The sequence below is a fragment of the Pleurodeles waltl genome, chromosome 4_1 (genome assembly GCF_031143425.1).
Source record: "Pleurodeles waltl isolate 20211129_DDA chromosome 4_1, aPleWal1.hap1.20221129, whole genome shotgun sequence".
NCBI classification, from domain to species: domain Eukaryota; kingdom Metazoa; phylum Chordata; class Amphibia; order Caudata; family Salamandridae; genus Pleurodeles; species Pleurodeles waltl.
This window is the reverse complement of record NC_090442.1, coordinates 859793677-859815595: the sequence shown is the minus strand read 5'-3', so window position 1 is coordinate 859815595 and position 21919 is coordinate 859793677. Positions and strand designations below refer to the sequence as shown.

The window sequence follows — 21919 nt, the reverse complement described above, 5'->3', positions numbered from 1 at the left end:
CTAACGAAATCTCACCTGTCTCCATTGGTGGAGACCAAAGACTAGATGGTCCATATACCAAAGAGTCATCAAGTTGTAGAGTAGCCTATTTAGAGTAGGGCTACCATTATTAGTTGTCATTGTCCATGGCCAACAGCAAGGCATGACAGTCCCAGACAAGAAAATCGTACAAGGACCCCCAACTGTTTTTTTTCTTTGACAAACTAACTTCCACGTTGAGCATTAAAAATCTTCCTGACCGGGTGTGGCAAAAATGCACTTGCAAAACAAAATTCAGTGGTTTCATTGCAGCTACCACACCAGTGGCTCCACTGAAGGTTCAAATAATGCCATCTGCCTGGCAGAGATCTTTAAATTTGGCAGGCTGCCCTCTGCCAGGGAAGTTGAGCCAATGGTCTCTGCAAACCTGACAGTTTGGTGGGCCACCCATCAGGGTATAAATTACCCTGCTAGTCTCCGATGATGTCATGCTTCATGAACTGTAAAAGACCTTTAAAGTTTACATCTGAAAGCTAAGGAATCCAGAGCCTTCTTCAAAGTAACTCACCTCTGCTCTAGTGACCGTAACTTACATGAGGGACAAAAAGTAGGTTCAAGTGGCCAATCAATGTGAAGATGTGAATGATTTGTCAGTTGACATATTATTATTCCTTACGTGTTTTGAGCCAGTGGTGCAAAACCTTAAGTGTTCTTTCAGTTAGGGACGGACCGCTTCATGGGTGCATCATCAAGGGTACCCCTCCAGTTCAAGATGTTTGATTATTACAAAATCCCATTGGAGAGAAATCACTGTTTTACTGATGATGGTTCACAACATTGGTTGACTAAGAACAGAAACGTCCACCCCAGTAGCAGAACTACCTTCCTAACTATCTCCAAAACATGTAAAAAACAAGGAACTGGGAATTTTAATCTTAATCATAATCTTGCGCCCTCTGATATTTTCTTGGAAGCACACCTGCCACTGGTGACTGCAGCACCCTGAGTGCATTATGCTATCACACAAACACCCAGGACTGGAAACTGTGCCCTGTAATGATGTATAGATGGGTGATCACCCTAAATCATCATATTTCACTTGGTGGGTGATATTGTAACCTCCCTGTTCTATTCTGAGACCAGACCACCTGGGCCTAACTTACTTCAGCCCTGCTACTCAGCTAATTACAGACTAGAAACATATACCATTTGAAATTAGCAAAGAATGATGCACTAGACAGGCAGAACGCTGAATACATACAGTGTAGCACAAATGTGAAGAATAAACCCTAAGGCATGCAAGCAAAGCATAATGGGGCCATGCACAAAGAAAACTAGAAGTTAACAATCAAACTACTTCATTTCAAAGGAGGTGGATTTGTGATTGCTAAAACAACAACATTATTACATTCTTTTAAAATCAGAAGATGGACATGTTAGGGATAATACAGGGTTAAAATGGAAGGGTTTCTACATAATTTTGTTAGAATTACATAATTGTCTGTATTTGCGTAGTAGAATGCTACTTGAGCCAGCATATGACAGTTTATAAACCAGAAGAGCGCCCGTTTGGTCAATATCGCATCTTCATTAATTCATGACTACATGACAAAATTACTCGAAATCCAAATGGAAGGGGTCAAGTACAGTACTAACATGTTCATTTTCATAATTAACATAGACAACTATAATGGGAAAGACATAAAGGAAGATATTCCAGCAATTCATTTCATATTATCAGATAAATATCATTGTATATATACTGTATAAACAGTTTTATATAAAACAAATGTGTACAATTATTGGACGGCAAAGTACATCAATAAGATTAGTACCTGGTTCACAATTTATTTTATCTGTAGGGGCTACTGGGGTAATGGTAAAGGGCAATACACCCATTCCAGAACCTGGCAGAATTATTAGGAATATAAGTTTTAGGTGAAATATAACAGTTTTACATAAATTACATGTGCATTAATTCTTACACTGCCAAGTGAGTTTTTTTTATTCCTTCTGTAAATCTGTAAAATGAAAGGTGCTTTCCTGTGACTCTTAAGACCTTCATAAGTTATGAGGCTGCCTTTAAATTCCTTATACCCCAAGAATTGGGTTGTAACACCTTCCTGGATAGCTCAGTGACAATCTGTAAAGACATACATTACTTGTATAGGGGGTGTCTTTTTTAACTATGGCAAGGTAAGAATTAAATACATGAACTTGTTTGGCATGCATTTAATCAAGTTCTTCTCAAATATAACTTGCTCTCATCACAACCCCAGGATCAGCAAGCCATAGATGCAGGATTTTATGCTTAATCATAGAGCACATGCTTTTAGTTAAAAATAAAATCCCACTATCAATCAGCAGTTAATGTAGCATTTGAATTTAGTAAAGTATTTTATTCTTACAAGCCACCTCAGCAGATGCTTCTGAAGTATAACACTGTCTTTCCCAGGATCACACTAGAACTTGAGTGCTAGATTAATTCTTGTTTTGGAAGGCCACACCAGTAAGTCAGATGAATATGTGAAATGTTTCACCATGAATCTTTATAGTCTACCTTAAAATATAAAGATTCCTTCTTTTAAAGTGTGTTTAACTGTGGGTTCCATGGAGAGTATGTTCTACTATGCATTGTTGTCTACAAATATTGTAATCTACATTTCTATCACATATTTAGGTATTTTCTGGTGTAAGCCGATGTGTGAAGTTCCTAATGCTTGAAAGATCATTCCCAGAAATGATGGCACATACATGAAAATAATCTTACTTTCTTATTCTGCTTAAATTGTGCTCACTCTCCCTGTCATTTAAAAGCAGTTGGAGAATAGAATGAGAATTTTGACAAATATCTGAGTGGACCTGATTTGTGATATGATGTTTGATGATCAACTATGAATGAACATTTGAGTTATAAGGTTTATGTGAATTGAATAATGATCATGCTGTCAAAACAAAATACAAAGACTCCCCAGACTCTAAAATATATTTGTGGATGTACTTAGGAGTTGCTGAATGCGATTGCAAGTCAAGGAAGTACTAGATGCAACCTAGTGTAATCCTTAAGGATTGAAGAATTGTCCATGAGAGGTCACAATTTGTGAATCTGTGCCCGGGCATTTGAAATAGCCTTCTTTCCCCAAGATAGCTGAACCCAATGAATTGAAAATTCATCTACCTTGCATCAATGCAATTGTGCGAACACAACTAGCTGAAGCAAGGATGCAAAAGGAACAATTAAAATCTATGGTCTACATTGACCCAGTAAAGATTCATATTAGTATTCTGTGACATAATCTTTTGGGGATATCATACAAGTTAACTAATTTATGAAATACTGAAATACTTATAATGTAGCAGTGATATCTCCTTAGTGTGAGGCTCAGTAACAATCTACTATACAGACTAATTTCGTATGTGGAATATCTTGTAGTCACAAAATAAATACAATAAAACCAGGGCAGGTGTTGAACTACGCTTAAAGGATTAACTGCTTCTAAAGAAGGCCAAAGCAGATGTGTTTTCCACATATGTTCAATAAGTCAAGATATAACAATTACTCTTCCCTGGGTGCTTACTCTGTAAAGAAAAGCAGACCAGTAACAAATAATTTACCACAGTTCAAAGAGAAAAAGTGACCTGCGCATGATCACATAATGTGCCAGTGGTGCAAGTATAATTCAAGAATCTCTGGACTTTCACCCGGTATTTAACAATTAGACAAAATCTTCGTACAATTATACTACTCTTATAATATGTGTTTGGTTGGTGCTTTTAGAATTATTCACAATGATGAAAATCTCCATTACACACATTTCCATGTTGGCTGTCAGGCTAAAGCAATCAATCTTTTAATGAATAACATGTTCCCTTTTTCATGCTGGTGTTGGAGAGATTGTAGTTATACTCCAGAATGTTACAGTTGAAATCACCATATCAGCAGCAATATGAAGCAAGGCCGGTGAATATTAGTTGTTAAAGTAATACATTGATTTTGTGCTGCATGCTCCCCCCCTTAGATCCCAGCAAAAGAGTTAAAACACAGCTCTCCAAAACCAAAGCAAAACTACCACGCAATGCAAGCTTTTTTTACTTACAGATCTTGCAGCAGCCATCATTGTATGTCTGCACAATTCCTCCATTCTATTAAAAGAAAGCATTTATATTTCAATTTACTGTGATTAAATAAATACATGCCTGATTATGTAATGAAGAATCAATATCACAGAGGCTACTCCATGCAGCATTTTATTCAGTGACAAGCAGCAACCCACCAAGATAATCTCATATGCACTGCCAAGTCTTTTCAACTTGTGCCCAACCACGGCAACCCTGAGGTGCCCAATACTCTTCAGAACACACATCTTGCTATGACAACCTATTGTAAAACATTTGCAATTTGTGTGGTGCTTATACCTGAGTGCATGTACAGTGATTTTCTGAAATGCAACTCTTGAAAGCGAGAACATATCTTGCCAGTGGCATGGCATTAGCATATCAAATGTATTTCCTTTAGCACCAGGAGCACAGTTGACAGGCACATGTTTCCAGGTGTACTTCTGGGGAGGCCTTTGTAGCTGGTACCTTAACTCCTATATGGAGCTCTCCACTACAGAAACTCCACACAGAAGGCATGGCAATCTCTGTGCAAATGCACATTTTTCTCTGCAGGAGAAATATATTCTCCATGGAGAAAGCCCTTTACCCATACCCCAGAAAATCTAGGAGAGGTCCATTTCCATGCCACCCTGGAAGAGGATTGAAAGACAATAAATACAAGTCATTTTGTTAGGATTTGTAATCATTTGCTATCCCTTTTAGTCACTTTCAAGCATCCAACAAAACTTCAGAGGGATGCCATGCCCTCAATTGTATGTCTGAATATCCTGTGCAATACAAATCAAATTATCATTCCTGATAGCTTTCTTGTTAGGAGGCCCTGTATATCCTGTATATGGGATGATAAAGAGGAAAATTCATATGTTTCGCGAAAACGACCAGATTCAAAGCAATCACTGGAGCAGTATTTTTTATGTTACCTCAGAAGTTAGTCAAAAAATTAAGGTCCAAAAGTTTCCTACGATTGGGAAAGTGGTGATAATAGGTGTGACTGCTCTCAGTTTTCTCATTTCCATTTGAAACTAGGCAGTGCTTAATTTGTAAATAAAAATGTGCCGGTGCTCAAAGCACTTCTCTTAAACATGCGGCTGTTGCAATTAAATGTGTGAGCATGGAATACTGAGGCAGAGTAATCCTGAAGCCATCTCGGGCCTCTTCAATCCATTTACAGTCACTCCCTGCCCTTTCAGCTCACTCTAGGAGCTTTCTACTTTTTCCCTTTGTGACGCTTTTTAGTTTCTCTCTTCCTCCGTCTTTCCCATATGTGTCTTTAGCTCTCAGCAAATGCTTGAGGCAGAAGATTAAGCCTCGGCCCTCAAAAATAAGTGCTGAAGCTCAGCACCGGAAACAACAAGCACAAATTAAGCACTGAAACTAGGTGATTTACCTACCACTAAATGAAGCAGGTATCCATGGGTTTGGCAGAAAGGAATCGTTTTTCATGAAGCAATCTAACCTGGTGTCCAAAGGAATACTCAGTAACTTCCACATACCTAATGCTAGCCCAGTGTCAAGGTGGGCAAAGATTGAGATTGGATCGAAATGCTGGGCATGTTTTTTTTTAATGTAATGTTTTTTAAAATGGTAGGAATTTACCATTGTGAAGCATTTGTTATGAGTACAATTCGTGTACATATACATATGGTTTTGTGAACTGCATAAAATAAAAAAAGACAATTTTAAACATCTGCAAATAAGTGTTAATGTCTCATTGATTTTATTATCACCTATCAGGAAAAATGAGATTGAGGAAAAAACTACTGGATAACTAGACACCACTTCATTCAAACATCAATTCCTTCAAGCCAGGAGCATCAATTTAGAATTGTAGAACATGTTCAATTGGACATAACAGTAATGTATTACCGGGGGTCCCTGTCACTTGTGAAAACATGACTTTGTTTTAGTAAGATAAACATGCAGAATACTACCGAAACATCAAAAATAAAACTATTCACATTCAAAGCTTCTTAATTGTCTTGATTGTTAAAACATATTTTCATTCAAAAGCACCACTAATTACAAAGTAACTCTCAACGTAATCTACACTGTTATTAATTGCACAAATAATGCGGTGTTATCATGCATACTTAACTTACCAATCTTTGTTTATTAAACATTATTACTCAACAACATGCAGTGTTTATTTGGGTAAGATTTACAAAGAAAAGACATTAGCAAAAGGTAAGGAGATGACTTAAAAGACAAGGTACAAACCTTTAGACACTCAGTTTCATTAAAAGGAGGGCATACAACACTAGAACCCAGAACCATTGCACCTACAGCAGACTTTGCACATTCATATTTAGTGCAGTTGGTGACCCAGGTGCTCCCTACCTAAAATGCAAACAGAAGAGACATACTTGTATATGCAATGATCAACAGTATATCTATAATATTGTCTTTTTTTTGTTCTGCACCTCAGAAGTAAATTTTAGTTGTCAATGTTATGTTTTTTCATATGAAATAAATACAAAAATCATACAGAGATAAACATACATAAAGTAGTACTAATGATCAACAGATATGTATGCAACTTAAAAAGTATAATAACATTTCATTGTTCAGCAATCACAAAATTTGACCTCTCGTAGGATGCACTCTACCTATTGAATTCACAACATGAGTGATATGCCTCTAAGCTGGCCTGAGGCAGAACCCTTTGAAACAAGTGTAAATATTATACAGAGCATGTTAATGTTGATCAAGCATGAGCCTCATAGTTTTACAAATGATGAGATACCCCGTTCTCAGAATCTTGCACTCAACTGCAGTGGATTGGTGTTGTTTGACTCCAAGAGGAAAACAGAGTACAACATCATTTATTTAGAAAAGGTATGAATACCAGAATGGAGAGCTTCTGGCCAATGATCCTCCTTCCATGGATTCCAGCCTGAAGAACATTTGTCATTTGGGGCCCAACAAAAGATAAATGCATACAACACAATTTAATAGATTAAAAGGTTCACAAACAGCATTAACACCACAAAATATTTTTAAAGCTAAACTAAACCGACACGTTACTCTGCAGATCTTCATAAGTAACGGAGTAATTCAATTTCGCAGAGTGAGCTCTGGTAGATTTAGTGATAGGCTTTTCTATTACCTTATAATAACAAAGAAGTAAAACTGCCAACAGATGATCTACATTACTAATGGAGGTTTCTCTGCAAGGGTTATATTGCTCATCAATGACAAAATTATCTCAACATATGATCTTGCTATATATATGTAACATTGTTCTTTTTCCTTCCTTTTATTTTTCTTTCTTGTGTCCCCAAAACCCTTTCTCTACTGCGCATGTAATATTCATGTTTTTTTTTAAGTCTTAGGAGCTGCAGTTTACCTTAGTGTGCACGCATTCAGCATGCACAAAATACAGCTCATCCGAAATGCTTCTTCTCTACCTTCACCCAAAATAACACGTGAATCCAGCCCTACAATCACTCTATTGGCTTTCAATCATTAGAAGGGCAATATTCAAGGCTCTCTGCACTGTCCATAGAGCCCCCCAAGAAAAGGAACACTCTACCTACAAGTTAAATTTGAGCAATGCCATTCAAACAGGCCCAGTACTCATTATACCATTTCAACATAAGAGATCTGTAGGAGGCACTGCTTTCTCTGTAGAAGCTGCCAAGCTCTGGAACTACTACAGTGACATTTGAAGCATCCAGGACCATACACTTCCAAAGTCAGTTGAAAACATGGCTATTTCCTAGATACCCACATCACCCACACCCTTGCAACAGAGCCCAGAAAACAGTTCCACCCTCAAGTGTAATCATCAGTTTACAATGCACGAAATGCAAATAACACAACCAGAAAACTGCTTTATTGTGCAGTTAAGCTAAGTAGTTCTGACCTTAGGTTTGCCATGGCATTATATAGTTATGAACTTGCCTACATAATAGTTATCACCCTCAATAATACTAAAAAATAATATGCAGTGGTCAGCAACAAATTGCAACTTATACCTTTTAAATTAACATAACACATATCTCCTATGAGGGTTGTTCATGACCAGTTTGTCCAGCGTAAATACCCCCAAACACCAAATGAACGGACATGGAATAACTGAAGAGAATGTCACACAATGCTATACAATTGGGAGGATTTTTATATAGTCCACCTTTGCAGGTCACATACATCTATACAATTTGATCACTTTGTTACATACATCTCACAAAGATACTCTCATGTGGAATAATAATTAAAAAAGTCCATTCCAACAGATCTCCTGTGTTCCAGGTTGGTCTTTAATTCGATTAATTGATCTTGATTATCACAGTATTGCCTTGATTATGTTGGTACAGTAGTCACAGTTTTCACTTCTTAGTATTGACACCAACAGTATGTTGACACACTAATATCGAGCACACAATATCAAGAGACAAAGGGGGTCATTCCGACCCTGGCGGTAAAAACCGCCAGGGCCGGGGACCGCGGGAGCACCGCCAACAGGCTGGCGGTGCTCCCTTGGGCATTCTGACTGCGGCGGTACAGCCGCGGTCAGAAACGGAAAACCGGCGGTGTACCGCCAGTTTTCCGCTGCCCAGGGGAATCCTCCATGGGGATTCTGACCCCCATACCGCCATCCTGTTCCTGGCGGTTTTGGCCGCCAGGAACAGGATGGCGGTATGGGGTGTCGTGGGGCCCCTGGGGGCCCCTGCAGTGCCCATGCCAATGGCATGGGCACTGCAGGGGCCCCCGTAACAGGGCCCCACTGAGAATTTCAGTGTCTGCATAGCAGACACTGAAATTCGCGACGGGTGCAACTGCACCCGTCGCACCCTTTTCACTCTGCCGGCTCCATTCGGGAAAGGGGTTTCCCGCTGGGCGGGCGGGCAGCCTTCTGGCGGTCGCCCGCCCGCCCAGCGGGAAACACCGAATAACCGTGGCGGTCTTCTGACAGCGCAGCGGTATTCTGGCGGCTCCCGCCGGCACCACGGTTACCGCGGCCGGCGGGAGTCAGAATGACCCCCAAAATATTGAAAGATAAATGCAAATAGGGAAGTATAGATTTTATGATTCCTAACTCCACATTTACATACCTTGAAGACATATGTACTACAAAGGTACATATATTTGGCACTAGCTGTGGTAAATCTAGACTTACCTGCCTATCGATATTTTATTTTTGATACTCTGTCCTCGAAATTTTGTCAATCAATGTTGATGATTCAATATTCAGAGGGAACACCAATAAAATTGGTTTGGTATTTGATTGCAAAAGATTGCAAAAGTCACCAGGATATGATGGTGCAGAGGACCACAATGTTTGTCTATGTGGATGTTTCTGGCATTGTTGCTGTTGACTTTTTACATAAAGTAGTGTTTTATCTATACGAGTTTTGTGCTATGTTGAGGATGTGTGCATGGGGCAGAAGTTGCAGTAAAAGCTGTAAATTTGCCAAACAGGGGCCATTCTTGTTGTGTCAACATGCAAAATATATTGGTTTTCCAGGAAAATTCAAAATGCTGGAAAATTAAAATGTCTGGTCTTAATGCACAAGGCGCTCCCATCCTGTGTGTGGGGCCTCTGATCAGCTATCACGTTTTGCATGAACATCCGAGGCAGTGAAATCTTGTGTCAATCGCACCTCCATCCCAAACAGGGTAGACGGCCGTCACTATGACCTGCTAGCCAAATGCCGCTCAAGCGGCCGGGTCTGCATTTTCCACTAGCACTAGTATAGGCTCCAATGGGGTAACTGAATCGTTCTCAATCTGCTAAAAGGAGTAAGCGAAGCCCAATGCTTTAAATGGAAACACAGAAGAGCAGGTACTCACTTACATTTTTGATACTAGGAAGTGCCTTTACACTCCTATTAAATGCTCTTCAGCAGTGCTGAGAAATGAAGGTACTCTCCCTTTCAAATTTAAGAAGGGCAGGTATTCAGTATCGGACGATACCTGCCCACTTAAAGCACTGGGGGAACTGCACGTTTGTGTAATCTGTAACACCAGCGATTTATGGCGGTGCCCTCACTCACCAAACTCTAAATGTCCAATGCACATAAGAGGCCCAGTACCTGATAGAGGCTTAAGTGCTGGGTTGAAAGTGTCAAGGTGGCAGTTTCATTTGTTGTGTGAGTGTGATTGAGAAAAGAGCTTGGTGAAGTGGGTCATTTTATGGTGATTTATTTGTTGGCTTGAGCGGCTTCTTTTGTGGAGACGTGTTAGATCTTAAGTTAAAAGGGAGAGAACTGTGGTGATTCAAGGAGCTATAAAACAAAGTGAAGTGAAAGAGCAGGGCTAACATGACAAGGCACATGTTGTTCGAAGTAGGCTGGCACTCACATGTGCAAACTGAACCTGATTAAGAGGGTGCGGTCCATAAGGTGTGTTGTATAAAATTTACAAAAGGTCCACTGACAACGTGAAATCTCAGAAGTAAACGGTTTTGGTGATGATGATGGTGATGATGACTGTAGTTGTAAACTCAAGAATTCAGAACTTGCTTAGAAGGAGCTTGTTAGAAATGGGGTTTTTGGTTGGCAGTCAGGTTACCCTCTGTCCAAGCAAGAACCCTCACTCTAGTCAGGGTAAGTCACACACAATCCAAAATCAGCCGGTGCCCACCCTCTGGTAGCTTGGCACGAGCAGTCAGGCTTAACTTAGAAGGCAATGTGTAAAGCATTTGTGCAATAAATCATACAATACCATAATATAGCACCACAAAAATACACTACACAGTGTTTAGAAAACTATATAATATTTATCAGGATAATTGTAGGCCAAAACGATCAAAGATGCAATATGAATTTGTAAAGATATCACTAAAAAGTGATATAAAGTGTCTTAAGTCTTTAAAAAGCAAACTGAGGGGGTCATTTTGACCTCGGCGGTCTTTATGAAAGACCGCTGAGGGACCGCCGTGCTGAAGACCGCCACTGGTGGCGGTTTTCCGCTCGGTGTATTATGACTGTTGGCAGCTCTCCATCCTTTTTCGGACGGAGAGCCGCCAACAGCCATACTGGCGGGCGGCGGGGAAGTGGAGGTTGCTCCACATCCACCACCACGTCAACAGAACACCGCCCACAGAATCACGTCCTGTGATTCGGCGTGGCGGTATTCGGTTGACGGTGTGGTGTCGGCGGAGCAGCCCCCATGGCTCCCGTCCCCTCCCGTAGGTAAGTCGATCGTCCGTGAGGGGGGGTGTTGTGTGCGTGCATGGGGGTGATCGTGTGTGTATGTAGTGGGGATGTGTGAGTGCCTTTATGCTTCGGGGGTGTTGTGAGTATGGGAATGAGTGTGTGTATGTCTGTAGGTATGTCTGTATGGTTGTGTGTGTGTATGTTTGAATGTGGGTGTGCGTGTCTGACTGTGTGTGTGGATGTTGGCATGTATGTCGGTGTGTGAGCATGTATGTGTGTTGGTGGTGCCTGCGTGCGTGTTGTGTGTGCATGAGTGATGTGATGTTGGGGGTCGGGGTGGGGAGGGGGGTCCTGCCACCTTTGGGGGGTGACAGGGGTGGTGGAGGGTGTAGGGGAGGGAGTCGGGGTTTGGAGACCCCTATCAGTGCCAGGGAAGGATTTCCCTGGCACTGATAGTGCTTACCGCCATGGATTTCATGGCGGTTCCCACCGCATGAAATCCATGGCGGTAAGCCGGGTCCAAATACTGCCGGCGGTATAGTGACGGCAGCCGGGCTGAGACCCAGGTCTCCAGCCCAGCGGTCATCTCCGCCCTGGCGGGCGGAACAGAGAAGCAGCGGATGACCATGGCGGTAACCGCCATGGTCATAATTCACAAAAATTGACCGCCAGCCTGTTGGCGGTCTTACCGCCGCTTCTCCGCCATCCGCCAGGGTCGTAATGACCCCCAAAGTCTCTTTTAAGCACAAAGTACCTGGTTTGGAGTGGAAAATCTCTGCAAAGGGCCGCAGAAGAAGAGATACGTGGAAAAATGGTGTGTGCGTCGATTTCTCCCAAGCACACACAGACTTGCGTCATTATTTTTCACCCGGGGTGCGTTGTTTTCCGGCGTGCGGACAGTCTCTTTCTGTGGGTCGCGGGATTACCAGATGTCCCGGGGTCTGTGCGTGGATTCTCCTGCTTGTTTTCCGGCTGCGCGTCGTTCCGCAGGGCTGTGCGTCGAAGTTTTGCTCTCACGGTAGGCGTCACGTCGATTTCCCCTCTGGAAGTCAGGCGGTGTTGGTGATTTTCTCGCCACAGAGCAAGCTGTGCGTCAAAACTTTCGGCGCACGAAGAGTCCAAATAAAAAAGAGAAGTCTTTTTGGTCGTGAGACTTCAGGGAAGAGGAGGCAAGCTCTATCCAAACCCCTTGGAGAACACTTTTACAGCCAGACAAGAGTTCAGCAAGGCAGCAGAGCAACAGCAAGGCAGCAGTCCTTTGTAGAAAGCAGTCAGGTGAGTCCTTTAGGCAGCCAGGCAGTTCTTCTTGGCAAGATGCAGGTTCTGGTTCAGGTTTCTTCTCCAGCAAGTGTCTGATGAGGTAGGGCAGAGGCCCTGTTTTATACTAAATTGTGCCTTTGAAGTGGGGGTGACTTCAAAGAGTGGCTAAGAAATGCACCAGGTCCCCTTTCAGTTCAATCCTGTCTGCCAGGGTCCCAGTAGGGCGTGGGGCAGTCCTTTGTGTGAGGGCAGGCCCTCTACCCTCCCAGCCCAGGAAGACCCATTCAAAATGCAGATGTATGCAAGTGAGGCTGAATACCCTGGGTTTGGGGTGTGTCTGAGTGAATGCACAAGGAGCTGTCAACTAAACCTAGCCAGACGTGGATTGAAAGGCACAGAAAGATTTAAGTGCAAAGAAATGCTCACTTTCTAAAAGTGGCATTTCTAGAATAGTAATATTAAATCCGACTTCACCAGTTAGCAGGATTTTGTATTACCATTCTGGCCATACTAAATATGACCTTCTTGCTCCTTTAAGTTCAGCAGCTGCCACTTCAACAATGTATGAGGGCAGCCCCAATGTTAGCCTCTGAAGGGAGCAGGCCTCACAGTAGTGTAAAAACGAATTTAGGAGTTTTACTCTACCAGGACATATAACTACAGAGGTACATGTCCTGCCTTTTACCCACACAGCTCCTGCTCTAGGGGTTACCTAGGGCACACATTAGGGGTGACTTATATGTAAAAAAGGGGAGTTCTAGTCTTGGCAAGTACTTTTAGATGCCAAGTCGAAGTGGCAGTGAAACTGCTGACACAGGCCTTGCAATGGCAGGCCTGAGACAAGGTTAAGGGGCTATTGAAGTGGGTGGCACAACCAGTGCTGCAGGCCCACTAATAGCATTCAATCTACAGGCCCTAGGCACATATAGTGCACTCTACTAGGGACTTACAAGTAAATTAAATAGCCAATCATGGATAAACCAATCAATAGTACAATTTACACAGAGAGCATATGCACTTTAGCACTGGTTAGCAGTGGTAAAGTGCCCAGAGGTCAAAAGCCAACAACAACAGGTCAGAAAAAATAGGAGGAAGGAGGCAAAAAGTTTGGGGATGACCCTGTCAAAATGCCAGCTCCAACAGAGCTTAAACATCAGAGTGCAGCATACGTTTATTTAACATATTAACTAAAACGAAGTGGCAAACATCTGATATGCTTAGCATGTGGTAAATACAAACATTAACTTTTTTACATAGGCGAACTACAAATGAAGCTAGTATATAGTATATAGAATTTCATATTTACCAACAACTAACTGCTGGGCACCGTTTAATTTGCATGGAGATGGCTAACATCGGTGTCAAAATAAAAATCAAACACAATTGTCCCACTACAGTGCTAGGTCGTACATTGCACATTAAACCTCCTTCGGTATGTAACAATGGTCTCTGTTGGAAAACGTAATTGGTGACATGTCTCTAAATCTTATTCAACCGGCACGAATGTAATATAATGTAATGTGTGGCAGTGTGTGACACTTCCTCTCCTTCTGCCCCTGACCCTCTGTGACACACATCAATAAAACTGAATGTTACTCGTGTCGACTTACATATATGCATGGATTGAAGTTGATACTTACTTGATACATAGTTAAAGTTCCATTCTCAGTGTAAAAAGTACAGGACACATTTTTGCAGGTACCACAACACATATGGTGATCAGCTGATGGAATATATATTTGATGCTGTGAGAAAAAGAAGAAAATAAAAGGAGTTTAGCATTGCGAGTTTGTTAATGTTCACGACCTCAACATCATATTAACGGTTATTTTTGGCAGATTGAAGGAGCATATTTGATCAAAAATTGCCATCGTAATAGTCATTAGAAAGCAGATTAATCTCTCAGCGCTATACTTAAGGCACCACCTCTCACGTCGATTTGCTAGTCAAAAACAAGGTCTATCTTGTGTTCTTTCCTTAAAAGACTGACTTCTCATGAAGACAGCGGTTTACCTCTCAGGGAAAATTTAACACTGGATGGGTTGCTAAATTTTCCTACGGTCAGCGATGCACACAGCCAGTTCTTTGTGCTGTGCTGGGCGCATCGATCCAACACAGTGCAAAACTGGTTCTGGTATCATATTTCAGGCACAAGAGACTAGGGGCCATATGTACGAAAGCTTTTTCCCATAGACACAGAATGGGTAAAATCCTTTCCTACATCTGGCCCTAGATTCTAAAATTTCAAAAAACATTTACAAAATTATTTTTGTCGTTCTATGCTACTTACCGATTCGCATCCCTCGGTGCAGTTAACAGTTGAAATACTCATGGCATGAAAACCAGTAGCATTGTCTAGTTCTTTCAAACATTGTACTGTGTAGCAAACGTCCCCGTCCAAATACTGAATCATGGATTGGCCAGGATGCAGCATCGTAACTTCTTGAAAAACGCAGACATCTTTCTTTTCTATGAAAAGAAAACTTAATTGTAGTCATGTTTGCCACAAAGGAGTTTCACTCTGTATATATTCATACTTTATATTCACAAAATATATTATGATCTGTTCGAAAATGTCGTTTATCTTTCACTTAAAGTATCTTGAACTATGTACTTTTGGATAATTTCGATTTTTGAAATTTTAAAGTACGTTGACATTTAAAATTACGTTGAATGTAAAAACTTCTAATATTTGTGATCCTATCTATTAAAACTAATGAACACTATTATATTTATTGACTAAAAATGTTGCTCACAAGTGGATGATTTACACAAACTTCAGTACGTGCCCTTGTGTGATTTTCTGCCTTTTATGGGTCAGAGTTTGCAGTTTCATATTGCATAGGGGGCTGCTACTTCTTTTGTGTGTTATACAATGAGTTTCAAATGCTGCAGTCGTCTAATCAGAAATGCATCTTGCCTGTTACCACTCACAAGTAGAACAACCATGTACGCACTCGTGAGTACTGCACACTCTTCTGTGCCTGCGCACACAATGCATTTGCATAGGTGTGCAAAAGGCAGCATTTTTGTACGGAATGGGAGAATGATATACTGTGTTGCTGAGGTATATGAATGCACATATAGGCTCATGCCACCGGTTTTTCATATGTTTCGTCCTGTTAGAACATGAAGAGAGAAATGTACGAACACTGTGATACGCACTATGGTTGCTTTCCCACTATATCCTTGCCAGGAAGGTGCACAGATAAGTTCAAAAACCCAATTAAAATGTCTCTATCTCACCCTTTGGTAGTATAGGCCAAATTCAAGGACAACTTTTAAGAAGGTTCTAATCGGATGGAAATGGAAGAGGATCAAAAAAGCAACACATTTAAAAGAAAACAGAATGTAAGGCACTAATACATCAAGAATAAATAAACATATGATGCACCTGCCACAAAGCATTTGAGAAAATATATTAGTGTAATGGAATAAATACATTTAAACCTTTTTTATCTGAACTCAGTAGGAACCCAATATAATAACTAACTAGGTTCACCATATTTAGACTAGTTCAACACACCATGCCAGTAGGAGATACGACTAGAGATGGGGCGTCCAAGGACCTGAGGGATCGTAGTGGCAGACTTAATGGTGGCAATTAAGGGCCACTAAGAAGATTTAGCCATGAAGATCAACTCTGTTGCAATTGATGTTAACCTCCTCAGGGTGGATTTCCTGGAAAATGTCAAAACGAGTCAAGCAACAGAATAAAATGTGGAAGTCCTGCAAAGGGAGGTCAGGGCTTTGTAGGATACTGTGTCTTCGTTGCAGAATCTGGCAGTGCAATTGTAGGAACGAAGAGAAGACACCAAGGGATGATCCGGAAGGAATAACTTATGCTATGTGAAATTCCTAGAGAAAGCAGGACAGTCTGCAGAACTGTTCCTGGAAGAAAGCATAACCCGCATACTCCCTTTGAGGTTCTCTAAATTCTTCACAAATGAACGGGCCCGCTGGGTGCCGGTGCCTCTGTCCCGGCAGGGTGTGCAGCCATTTGCTCTCATCGCCTGCTTGTTCAACTTTAAGGAATAGGATGCCATATTGAAACACATTTGAATACAAGATCCCCCACAGTTTGAGGGGAAGCCAGTCTTGATCTACCCGGACTACACATTAAAAGTACAGAACCAACTAAAAACGTTTCTGGAGGGCAAGAAGTGTATGGGAAATCTTAATCTGAGTTATAGCTTAATGTTCCTGGTGAACTAAGGGTTGTTTACAAAGGAAAAGTCCCATTTTCCTTTACCTCAGAAGAAGCAAGTGACTGAGTGACACACTGACTGGAGGTCCCCATCAGGGACATGCAAAGAAAGACTCAGTACCCTTGGGCACACAGATGGAACCCTTATGGACATTGACATTGTACCTGACTCCCTGGAATCATTTCAGAGACAGTGGAGTGACCCTGGAAAGGCAGTGACAGCACAGAGGCAGGTCCTCCCCAACTGGCTTCAATGTATAGTGAGTACTGGCTTGGCGTGAATAAGTTTGAACTGGTTGAGTGCTGCAGTGATGCCCTGGTGGAGCTGCAGACTGGTCAAAACAACCCCAAAGGTGATGATTTGTGGATATTCCTGGGTGGGGGCTTTGTTCTTTGTTAATAATCAGTTGCATGGTTGCATAACACCTCAATGGGAAATTGAACAGATGGGACAGTGCAATCTAAATGTACACCCTGTATTATATATTGGACTGGTGGGGGCAAGAGGGAAAAGAGGGAAAAGAGGTGCAGACACAGGGGCCTCATGGCTCCACCGACCTCTCACCTCCAGCAAGGCACAGAGTTATTGATTTAAGGGACTTGTTTTATTTGTTCTCTGAATTTATGTGAATGGGGCAGTGGAAGCAAGTTCACAACCTACCTATTACTGGTCAGGTCAAGTTAGCATTACTGCCCATGGGGTGGGGGAGGTGGGAAGTTGTTTTGTTTCGGAATGTTCACAGGTTTCTGGAATTGCAAGCTGCTCCTGTGTATGGAAGCCATGGTCGAACCCCTGAGCACCTTGTGAGACTGCTCTGTGCCTAGGGGCAGACCCTGGCCTTCATTACAACCCTGGTGGACGGTGTTAACTTGGCGGTAGCACCGCCAACAGGCTGGCGGTAATTACCGCAAAATTACCCCGCATACCGCCATGGTTTTTGTGGCATCTGTACCGCCATGAAAACCATGGCGGTAGGCACTATCCCCTAAAACTGACAGGGGTCTCCCCCCACCCCCTCCCCAGAGGCCCCCTCAACAGCCACGGCCCCCCTACCCCCTCCCCAAAGCTGATATGGCCCCTTCCATCCCCGCCCCCCTTGAACTCCTTGGGCCCCCCCATACATACCCCCACCCCCTCACTCAAGCATGCACACACCACTCACACACATACACGTGCACACACATGCACACACATTCACACACACATACACAATACATCCCCGCCACACACCGCACCCCGTATTCATACACGCACTCACATACCCCATCTATACACACACAGCCACACCCCGTTTCACGCACATGCCACACAACATGCACTGTCAGACAATCGCCTTACCTGTCTCGGTGGTCGTCCAGGTGGGAACGGGTTCCATGGGGCCTGCTCCGCCGCCAGCACCCTGTCACCAGAACACTGCCACGCCGAATACTGCAATGTAATTCGGTGGGCGGTGTTCTGATGACGTGGCGATGGGGGAGGAGCAACCTCCACTGCACCACCAACCGTCAGTATGGCTGCTGGCGGCTCTCCGCCCAAATTATGGCAGAGAGTCACCAGCGGTCATAATATGGTGGTCGGAAGACTGCCAACACTTGTGGTCTTCGGTCTGGCGGGACTTCATAATGAGGGCCATTATCTTGGCAGGGAACTATAACTTCGTTGTTAGTGGAATACTTAAATGTGAGCCACCAAAAAGTCACATTAAGCTGAATATGACAAGGACATTGGGAGTTTTTCTATGGAGCCGGTACTTGATAGATCCCTGTAGGGAGAGACACCCAGATTCAAGGGTGTACCCCTGCTATACCCCTGCACCCAGAACCTACAGCTGCCTAGACTTTTGCTTTGTATCAAAAGAGCTGGTGCAGGGTGTGAAGATTTCCTATCTCCCCCGCTATTTGTCAGACCATGTCCCAGTGCTGATGAGCTTAGGGAGGTTCTGTAGTCGCCCGGCAGTTCTGTTTTGGCGACTTATGGTGGAGGCACTAAGAGACCCCTCATTTGAGGCTGAGGTGAGAGAGCCACTCTTGCATTATTTTACTGAATATTAGGGAAGTGCCGAAAGTAGAGCCCTTGACTGGGGCATGATGAAGGTGGTCCCTAGGGGAAATTGTCTTAAGACTTCATATGGCATCAGAAGACATATGGAACCAGACCTGGGCCACCAGGAGAAATGTCTGGGTGACTTAAAAGAGGAGCAGAACTTCCTACCCAGCTAAATAAGCTCAGGGAATGGAAGCAAACCCATAAGGAGAAGCAAACATACATGGCACCCCATCAGAGATTACACATGGAAAGGGATAAAACGGGAGAAATGCGGGCTCACTTAGTTAGACGACAGGAGGCAGTCGACCCAGTGACGGTGCTTAGGGACGACGGGGGGACCTAGTCAATACACAGCTGGCCAATTAATGAAGTAATCTGAGCCCATCCCTGTAAAAAAAAATATACAGCATGCAGGGATGAACCAAGTGACCACCGGCTGCCCTTCTACCTGAGATAGAACTTCTGCATCTGGTGGAGGAGGATCGGGCCTTCATGGATGAGCCTATGACCTGAGAGCAGGTCCTTGCTGCAATCAGAAGACTAAGAATCGCGAAAACGCCAGGAGGCAATGGTCTCTTGGCCAAATCTTACCAAAAGTGTGCAGCCATGATAGTAGAGAAACCACTTGAGGTTAATCATGATGCCGTTCAATGGGGGTGACTGTCCGACACCACACCCAAGGCCCTAATAGTTCTCGTACAGAAACCGACATGAATCCCATAGACATTACCTTATATAGGCTGCTCTCACTCTTAAACCTTGATGTTAAATTCATTAGCGGTATACTGGCAGCACATTTGCTACCCCTTCTCCCGGAATTCATACATACTGACCAGTGTGGATTTATACCATATAAGACCACTATGTTTAACTCAAGACAACTGTTGCATGTTTACAACGCACCTCACCAAAACTAGGGAGCCTACACCCTAGCATTTCTAGATATGAAACAGGAGTTCAATTCCATAGCCTACCAATACCTCTGGCATGTTTTGAAGAAAGGGGGACTTAGCCCTAAATACACAACCTGGGTCAAGTTACTATATGGTATTTTATGTTAGAAGAGTTTGTATAGCACACTAAACCTGAAGGCATCAAAGCGCTAGCAGAGACCCAGCGGGACAATAAACACTCATTCTGAGCAATACTGAATCAATAGCCAAGTTTTAAGTTGTGTTTTAAAAATTTAGAATATCCACAATGTAGGATGGCAGGGTGTTCCACAGCTTGGCATCTCACACAGCTAAAGTACTACCTCCCCATCTGGCAAAGAGATCTTGCTGGAACATACCAGTGAAACATAGCATTGAACTGTTCATTGTTCTGAAGATGAAGGGCCTTGTGAACCATACACAAGGATTTAAAAGCAATACTCTTTCGGATAGGAAGCCAGTGGAGTGCCTGCAGATCTTCCCTTACTGATACCTGTCAAGGGGTGTTCAAAATGAGGCGAGCAGCTGCATTCTGAACAACCTGCAAATTGTTAACTCCTATCATATTGGAGTTTAAATGTAGGAAATTACAATAGTCTAACAAAGAAGTAATAAGCACAATGAGAACTGCCTGGTGTAACTCCTTAGGGATAAAAAGTAAATTCTTCCCCTAATTCTAATAATATAAAAACAGATGCTGGTTGTGCGGTTACCTGGTTGTCAAAACTCCAAGAGTTGTCAACCAAAATACCTAGTTTTTTTGCAAGACCTCTGTCTTTCCCGCATTGAGTTTAAGCGAGGAGTTGTTAATCCATTTCTCAATGGTGGACATACAGTGCATGACTGACTTTGCAACAGAGATCACATAGTTGGAAATGGATACAATGATTTGAGTATAACTGAACCTCAAAACCAAAGGAACCTGCTAGAGTCACCAGAGGAACCACATAAATGTTAAAGGGAGTCAAACTCAGAACGAAGCCCTGGGGGACGCTCCATAGCTAACCATGTGGACTCTGTCAGTGAGGAAGGAAGAAAGTAAATAGAGGGCAGAGCCACCAACCCCAATCTCCTCCAGCCGCTTAATCATATGTACCGGCCATACTGTGTCAAATGCTGTGGACAAATCGAGCATTAAAAGCATGGCTGCACCCCCAAATAAAATTGGCAATGGATGTTGTCAGTTACTGCCACAAGGGCAGTCTCCGTATAATGGTGGCCTGACCTACAGCCATTTTGTGCGGAGTCCAGGGTTTCTATAAAATTTACAAGTTCCTGATTTAGGAACTTTTCCAAAATCTTAGCTGCAAATGGAGGTAAAGAAACGGGACGTTAGTTCTTAAAATTGTCCGGATCTGCTCTAGGGGGCATATTTATAAATATTTGCACCAAATTAGCATAATAAATTTTTTACTCTAATTCGGTGGAAAACTAACTCCATATTTATACTTTGGCACTAGACCCGTCTAGCGCCAAATTTATGGAGTTAAAGTTTTTGGAAGTGGAAACCTACCTTGCCTTAATTAGATACAATGTAGGCGTTCCCGTGCAAAAAATGACTCTATGGCCTTAACAATATATTTATACCCCTGGGCAAAAATGGTGCACGCGAGGGAGGAGGGGAAAAAAATGGTGCAAAGCTTGCCTTGCCCCATTTTTTAATGCCTGGGTCAGGGCAGGCGTTAGGGGACCTGTGGGCCTGGAATAAGCCCACAGGTGCCCTCCCCAGGCCCCAGGGGCAACCCCACCCACACCAGAGGGACAGCGGAGAATGGGGGACCCCATCCCAGGTAAGTATTATATTTATTTTTTAAAGTGCCATTGGGGGCCCTGAAATGGGCCCCCATACATGGCACAGGGTGCAATGGCCATACCCAGGGGACCCTAGTCCCCTGTGCTGGCCACTGGGGTGGTGGGCATGACTCCTCTCTTTTCTAAGGCAGGATTCATGTGGTATGGATGGTTTTGTGTCAGAAAATGACTCTAGGCAGGTTAGAGTCATTTTTTTTACTCTAACCTGCCTAACGCCATTTTTTGGTGCAAAAAAACCTTTTTTTCATACCGCCAGCCCCACTCGACTAAAGTTTTTTTTTTTTTGCTGCTAGCCTACCCTTTGCACCAGCTTGCACCATTCCATAAATACGGTGCCGGGCTGGTGCACAGAAATGGTGCAAGCCGGGGCTAAACCTTTTGGTGCAAAACTGAGTTGGTGCAGTTTTGCACCAAAAAGTATAAATCAGGGCCTAGGTTTTTTCAATAAGGGAGAAACCATGGC

General features: G+C 42.8%; 1 protein-coding gene across 1 annotated transcript in view; it reads right to left on the bottom strand.

Moving 5' to 3' along the window:
- OTOGL (otogelin like) overlaps positions 1-21919 on the bottom strand; it is a 1080166-nt gene that overhangs the window by 33514 nt on the left and 1024733 nt on the right. The window contains exons 50-53 of the mRNA XM_069227564.1: positions 14749-14927; positions 14099-14203; positions 6316-6435; positions 4077-4122 (exon numbers count right to left, since the gene is read on the bottom strand). Of these exons, the coding sequence (XP_069083665.1) occupies positions 4077-4122; positions 6316-6435; positions 14099-14203; positions 14749-14927 (450 nt within the window). The remainder of the gene's footprint in view (positions 1-4076; positions 4123-6315; positions 6436-14098; positions 14204-14748; positions 14928-21919) is intronic.